Raw genomic sequence first — 7,685 nt, forward strand, 5'->3', positions numbered from 1 at the left:
CCAGTAGCCAGGGCTTCCAGCTTGGAGAGAAAGTGGGACAATGCCAGGTCAGTCATGGACTGGGAGCCTAGAAGCTGTTGGCCAAATGAATCCCTGTCTAGAGGGAGCACCTTCTAGGTGAAGATTTGTGCTGTCCCCCACCCCCTAAAATACCCCAGGTATGTCTCCTTTGGGATAGGCTAGGTCAGACAGGCTCAGTAGACCTGAGACCTCTGCAATGAATCTGGGCCCTGCTACTTTCTCAGTTCCTGTTGCCACTACAGGAAGCCAACGCTCACCCCCCCCCCCCCCCCCCCACCCAAAACAAAACACAAAAAACAACAACCAGTTTAACCAACAGATTTCTTTTCACAATTGTGGAGGCCAGAAACGAAAACATGTCCGGCTGGGCTCTGGTGTAGCTGTCAGCAGAGCCAGTCCCTGCTGGAGGTTCCGAGGGACCCACCAGCTGTCCTCTGCTGGCTCCCAGCTTCTTTCTCACCATCTCACATCCACATGGTGCCAGTCCCCTCCTGCCTCCTCCCCCAGGGCTCCCTGGGGTGATACCCAGCTCACCTAGGTGATCCAGGGCCCTCTCAGCTCAATACCTCTAGTTATATACCTGTACAGACTCTGTCACAACACCCAAGGCCTAGAGGATCCTGGGAGAAGGACCTGAGCCCATGACCCACTATCCATCACTGAGAACAGGGCTGCAAAACGGACGCCCATTCGTAGTGTTTCAGTGACTGTGGGGGAAGGAGCTGCAGAGCTTTCTTTGGGCTAAACCGGGTCCTTCCTAATCTTGAGCAATGTCCCTCTTCTGCTCAGAGACAGTGCAGTGTTTCCTTGAAAGGAAGGAGCAGGGCTAAACTGAAGTGCTGGTGTAAGGGGCAAGCTTAGTGACCCAAAGCAGCCCGGGTGGCCTCAGAGTGCCGGCCCGATGACGGGAACAGAAGCCCATGGCTGGGAAGAACTAGAGGGCTCTGAGGTGTGCTGAGGGCACAGGGAGGCCACAGGAGGAGTCTGCTACAGACAGCATGTGTGGGCCTAGAATGTGGCTACAGAGGCTGGCATTATGCAGCAGGAGCAGGGGCTGTGGTCCCAACCCAGAGAGATGACGCAGACTGTCAGTTCTGCCCTTGGCATCTAAGGGCAAGGGCAAGGTGGAACTCCAGAGTTCCCCGGGCTTTCCCGGTAGCGAGCTCAGAGGGCAGCGGCAAAGCAAGGAGCAGCCTCCCTCGCTACCTCTTCTCCATACTCTGCATCTGCAGACTGAGGGAGGTGAAGCTGGCCAAGAGGTCTGTCACTTCATCCACCTGCAGGGAGATAGCCAGGCTGATCCAGGGATATCACACTGGGCAGGGAGCACGGCATTGCCCCTCTTCAGGGCATACAAGTGCTTCCCCTCATGATGTTCTGATGACCAGGGTGGGGGTTGGAGACTTTTGCGTTGTGCTCAGCAGAGTCCTTGACCAGTGAAGGCCCCGACACCAACCTTTCTCGCTATGGGTTCATCCTGGACATCACGTAGTCTGCTACTGCCCCTGAGAATAGGGACTTGAGCACCCACCACCCACTTCAGCTTCAAGGATGTAAGCAGAGGCTGGGAGGGTCACGGTGGTGGCAACACACTAGGTCCTGTCTTTTTTGATACATGGGTCTGGCTGCACTGGAGCAGGACTGGACTGCCTGGTCCGGTGGCTGCAGCTCACCTGTTCTTTGGTACTTGTCATCTGGAGGCGGGTGCAGAGGTCATCTAGCCGTTCTCGCTGCTCATGCCGCCCCAGGCGCTCCAGGTACTCCCGTAGCATGTGGATGATCTGGAAGGAGGTAGGGAGCCGCAGGCTAGTGGGCAGGCACAGGCAAGGCGCCACTGGTACTGCAACTGTATCGGTTCTAATGCTTTGTCTTATTTCAGCTCCCAAACGCTGTGCTTCCAGACCCCAGGGTCCCTGCCCCCAGCTACCTTTGATTAATAGTAAGGAATTGCCATACAGCCAATGGCAGGGCAGGAGGATGGGGCGGGTCCTTTAGATTGTGTGGGCAAGGGACTGAGAGAGAGGAAAGGAGGGGGAGAATTGCCATGACCTGGAGAAAGAAGGATTAGGTTTGAGAGCTGCAGATGAAAATTCATCCAGCACAAAGGTGGAAATGGAAAATAGTCCTATGGGGGTTGGGGGTGGGGCTGCCCAGAAAGTAACAGGGCAGCAAAGACAAAAACAGATTTTGGAGGTGTTAGGTGGGGAGGATTACAAATGCTCAGCCATTGAGCTAGTCAACGCATATCAAAATTAGCTGGCCTGTGTATAGTACGTGTGTGTGTGTGTTTGTGTGTGTGTGTGTGTGTGTGTGTCATTTGCAGATGCAGAGTTCTTGGGTGGGTGCATTGAGCGAGTGACACCCCCCACCCTGAGCCAAAATGTTTTAACTAATTCACCACGACACACAACGGAGGAGCAGGGCTGCTGGGGGTCAGTGGCTTAGACTGGGAGCCCTAGCAGAGACAGGCTGTCTGCTAAGCCTGGTACCCACCAGGAGGAATCACTCACCTGCTTCACCTCCAGGCGGACAGCCTCCAGACACTGGGAATGACCCTCCTGTAGGATGTTCAGCTTCGACTTGGCCAGGTGTAGGGGCGTGCGGCCAGCTCTGTCTAGGGCATCTACACGGGCCCCTGTGGGAACAGGCAGAGGAGGCATGCTGGCGATGAGATGGAGAAACAGGCGGGCAGGGGACGGGGAAGGCCACATACCTCCTCGAAGCAGTGTGGTGATGACAGGAACATGGTTGGTGCAGGCCGCTGTGAAAGGAGAGAGACTTAAGGACCACTTCAGGGATCAAGGGAAGAACAGCCGAGTCTCTGAGCGGGGCTGTGCCGTGTTACCTCCTGGGACCATGTCACCAGGGCAGGATGCCCTACTGAGTAGGACTCAGACCAAGTCCAGTTTTCCCCCTGGGCAGCTGGGGAAACTGAGGCATGGAGCTAGGACTCACTATAATTGATAGGGCAAGTCAGCAGCAAGGCTGGGGCAGCCAAAGGGCTCACAACCCACTGCCTAGCAGAGCTGTCTGCAGCCAGTCCAGGGTGCACAACAGCCCTGACAAGCACACACACAGCCTACTGGGAAAGGATGGTCCATGGGACAGAGGCTGTGGGGAGTGCAGACTTGTGGCGCAGGCCAGGCCAGGATGTTAGGAGATCCTGTGGGTGGCCTGTCGAGACCTAGGCTTCACATGTTAGAAGTCTTGCTTGTGGCGGCTTTGGAAGACTTACCCAGGTGCAATGGCGTGTTGCCCAGACCATCCTGTTGGTTGGGGTCAGCTCCATGGTCCAGGAGCAGCTGCACTGAAGATACAAAAATTCACAATATTCTGTTAGAGGTGCCCCCCAACTAACCTCACCCGAAGCCAGCGGAGATGTGCTCGGAATGTGGAGTAAAGTGGAAATTTCTGGCTTCTTCCCTGTCCTGTCACTAATGTCACCTTAGCTATACACGGCCTTGGATGTCCCCACTCCTCAGGGACAGACCTCATCTCATCCCATCACTCCCAACTACAGGGCCACCTGGAACACAGTACCAGGTTGAAGAGCTTCATGTCGCCTTTTCTCTGGGGGCTCAGAGTCGCTTTGTTGAGTTATTGGACCATACTTGGTCCAATAACTATAAATGTTCCTAAGTCTGAGGATGACATCAGTGTTCAGTGGTAACGTGGACATCAGGGCTCAGAGGTTAGGGACCACAAACCGAGCCAACAGTCTCACTGCTGACTGTGCCTTTCTGTCTTCAAAGAAACCAGCAATCTCCATTGCAGTGGAGTGCAGAGTCCAGACATGGCCCACGTGTTGTGGCATATAGGGTGCAGGATGCAGGGGTCAGGAACCAAGGACTCTAGGAGGGTCTCCTGAAGGCATTTCCTATTCCCCCTGCAGTGTCGAGCTGCCGTGAGAGCCAGGCAGAGATGATGCTGCACTCCAGGAACAAGCTCCTCTTTAGCAGCCCCAGGCTACCTCACGGTTCCACGGCTTGCCAATCACCAGCTAGAATCACCTTGGAATAAGGACATTGTACAGGGAGGCCAGGCTAAGGCTCGCAAAACAAAAGCTAATTCCAGAGGGACTGGTCATAGATGAAATGTAAACAGTAACACTGTCACCTTTCTAGAGGGAAAGAGATGGCTATCTTTGTGGGGTAGGCAAAAAGTAATAAAGAGTCACACATAGAAAAACCCACTAACAATAGGAAAGAGCAGCATGGAGCCGTAGCTGGGCCTAGTGGCTCAGGTCTGGGATTCTAGCTATTCAGGGGACTAAGGCTAGAGGGTTTCAAGCTCAAGGCCACCTGGACAACTTACTAAGATCCTTTCTTAAAATAAAAAGTAAAGCTGGGAGCTGGTGGCACACAGCATTAATCCCAGCACTCAGGAGGCAGAGGCAGGAGGATCTCTGATTTTAAGGCCAGTCTGATCTACAGAGAGAGTTCTAGGACAGCCAGGGCTACACAGAGAAACCCTGTCTTGAAAAACAAAACAAGGAGCTGGTGAGATGGCTCAGCAGTTAAGAGCACTGACTGCTTGCTCTTCTGAAGGTACTGAGTTCAAATCCCAGCAACCACATGGTGGCTCACAACCATTTGTAATGAGATGTGACAACCTCTTCTGGTGCATCTGAAATCAGCTACAGTGTATTATGTATAATTAATAAATAAATCTTGGGCTGGTGAGATGGCTCAGCAGTTAAGAGTGCCGACTGCTCTTCCAAAGGTCCTGAGTTCAAATCCCAGCAACCACATGGTGGTTTACAGCCATCCGTAACAAAATCTGATGCTCTCTTCTGGAGTGTCTGAAGACAGCTACAGTGTACTCACATATAATAAATAAATAAATAAATATTAAAAAAAATATATCTTTGGAGCTGGTGAAATGGCTCAGCGGGTAAGAGCACTGACTGCTCTTTCAAAGGTCCTGAGTTCAAATCCCAGCAACCACATGGTGGTTTACAGCCATCCGTAACAAAATCTGATGCTCTCTTCTGGAGTGTCTGAAGACAGCTACAGTGTACTCACATATAATAAATAAATAAATAAATATTAAAAAAAATATATCTTTGGAGCTGGTGAAATGGCTCAGCGGGTAAGAGCACTGACTGCTCTTTCAAAGGTCCTGAGTTCAAATCCCAGCAACCACATGGTGGCTCACAAACACCCATAACGAGATCTGACACCTCCTGGTGTGTCTGAAGTCAGCTACAGTGTACTTATGTATAATAATCAATCAATCAATCTTTGGGCCAGAGAGACCAGGGACTGAGCCAGCAGAGTTGACCAGAGCAAGCAGGTTTGACCAGAGCTAGCAGAGGTTCTAAAAATTCAATTCCCAACAACCACATGAAGGCTCACAACAGCTACAGTGTACTCACATACATAAAATAATAAATAAACCTTTTGAAAAAAAAAAAAAAGAAAAAACAAAACCAAAAGAGGGCTAGTGTGGTGGTTTGAACATGCTTGGCCCAGGGAGTGGCACTATTAGGACCTGTGGCATTGTTGGAGTGGGTGTGGCCTTGTTGGAAAAAGTGTTTATGGGGATGAGCTTTGAGACCCTCCTCCCAGCTGCCCATGAGACAGTCTTCTATTTTCTTTTGGAACAGGATATAGAACTCAGTTTCTCCAGTACTTCCTCCCCCACTGCTTAGAAACTGTTACTGCCTGTGACCTGCTCCTGTTGCCTCCCAGGACTCACCAATCTGGTCATTGCCATTGCAGGAAGCAAAATGGAGGGCAGTTCTGCCTTTATCATCCGCTGCGCAGGGATCCGCCCCATCTTCCAGCAGCTGCTGCACTGACAACCAGGATGGGGGAGGGAGGAGAAGGGTGATAAAGCAGGCATGTTAGCTATGCTGCAGTCCTTAGGGATGGACGATGCTCAAGGGCCCCTCCAGATGAGCCATCCATAGTTCACACGAAGGTTGGTCCCTCCTGGATGCTGGCCCTTCTAGCCCTGTGAGGAACTCTCATATGGGAATGGCCGTGGACTCTGGTTTTCTGTTTTGTTTTGTTTTGTTTTTTCGAGACAGGGTTTATCTGTGTAGCCCTGGCTGTCCTCGAACTCAGAAATCCATCTGCCTCTGCCTCCCAAGGGCTGGGATTAAAGGCGTGCACCACCACTGCCCCAGCAGTCGCTGTGTTTAAGCTCTGTCTCTAGGCATCAGAAGGGGCTATCTCCATGGTAGGACATGAAGAGTCACAGTAATTCCGGGATAGACTGTGACTTCATCCCTTTGTCTCTGCTCAGATACATATGCATCCCATCTGGACACAGCTGCCCAAGCCACTGGCTGGGACTTGCTTGGTTGTCAAGAAGCAGCAGCACTTTGAAGGGGAAAGAGCACAAGCCCTGGGGACACACAGAATCCCAGGCTAAGGTAAGCAAGAAAGAACTGCACAGCCTACAGTGTGAGGTGGTAGGAGGGGCTGGGCTGGGAAGGCATGAAGGCCTGGACTTGCAGTCACCAGAAAATGGGCAGCAGAGTCTCTGCCCTGCCTATCTGTGGCACTGCCGTGATGGGATAATGGATGTGGTACTCCATCCCTAACAGCGAGAGGCCCTGGAAAGGGGAAGACATTACACACTAATGACCGTGTTCACACAAGTGGGGAAAATTGCTGCCAGTCATTTTGAGTCAGTGACATTATAGGCTCTTTTTGTCAGGGATCTGAGTCCCTGCAGCCAGAAGAACTGCTTCCTGTCCACATGTCTCTCCCGAGCTGAGTCAGCCCTTCTTTCTCTCCCACATCTCTCCCGTGTTCATCCTGATCCTGAACAGCAAGAGGCTGTGGTCCTCACTGTACAGTGTGTACTCAGTGTACTCAGAGTCCTGGCCAGGCACTAGCCTCACCGTGGCCCAGCGAGGTGTCACAGCCACATCACAGACCAGGACACTTTGCCCATCGAGACAGCGTAAGGCTCAGGGGCCACAGTGAACCAGGAGACATGAAACAGAGTCTCTCACTGCTATGGTTTGTGTTCAGTGTGGGTTTTGACCTGGTTGTTACTTTACAGTCTTCTTCCTCAGCTATTTCACAGGCAGAGAGCTTTGGTGCGAGGCATGGTGCCCTCCCTGTAAGTGCCTGCTCAGTTAGTGTTGATGACTGGCTGAGACAGAGGGAGGAGAGTCACAAGTTCAAGGCTAAACTGATATCCACTAGCCCGAACCCTATTCTCTTGCCACATACTAGAGACATTTAAAAAAGAAGGGGGGGGGGCACAGCTGGGTGGACAGGAAGGCTCAGTGGGTACTGATGAGCTGAGTTCAATCGCACGTGGTAGAAGGAGGGAGTAAGTCCCACAAGTTGTCCTCTGACATCCACAAGCCCACCATGACACTTGCTCCCCCAAATAAGAAACATTTCTAAGGTGATGTTCAAACATCCTAAACCATTAAACTTCATGGCCAACAGATCAAGCTGAGTAGTGGGGCAGCAGCCCCGACCCCAGGTCCTGGGCCTGCTGACAACTGCTGTGCCAAAGGTAAAGGGACCATCTGGAAGCAGGTTCCTGAGGTAGCCCCACGCCTGCTGGAAGCCGGCTCCCGTAACCACGGGCCTGCCATCAGTGGTGACAGCTTATATGTTCACGGTGTATGCATGCGGAGAGCAGAGGACGACATCAGGGATTATGAGCCACTTGCTTTTTTTTTTTTTTTT

The 7,685-nt window shown here is 52.1% G+C and overlaps 1 protein-coding gene across 1 annotated transcript in view; it reads right to left on the bottom strand.

Moving 5' to 3' along the window:
- Window positions 1–323: 323 nt before the first annotated feature.
- Window positions 324–7,685, bottom strand: part of Ankrd54 (ankyrin repeat domain 54) — a 10,710-nt gene continuing 3,348 nt past the window's right edge. Inside the window, exons 3-8 of the mRNA XM_021182729.2 lie at window positions 5,722–5,820; window positions 3,257–3,328; window positions 2,735–2,782; window positions 2,532–2,656; window positions 1,695–1,802; window positions 324–1,298 (exon numbers count right to left, since the gene is read on the bottom strand). Of these exons, the coding sequence (XP_021038388.1) occupies window positions 1,224–1,298; window positions 1,695–1,802; window positions 2,532–2,656; window positions 2,735–2,782; window positions 3,257–3,328; window positions 5,722–5,820 (527 nt within the window). The 3' untranslated portion in view covers window positions 324–1,223. The remainder of the gene's footprint in view (window positions 1,299–1,694; window positions 1,803–2,531; window positions 2,657–2,734; window positions 2,783–3,256; window positions 3,329–5,721; window positions 5,821–7,685) is intronic.

This window comes from Mus caroli, chromosome 15, assembly GCF_900094665.2.
Source record: "Mus caroli chromosome 15, CAROLI_EIJ_v1.1, whole genome shotgun sequence".
Classification (NCBI taxonomy): domain Eukaryota; kingdom Metazoa; phylum Chordata; class Mammalia; order Rodentia; family Muridae; genus Mus; species Mus caroli.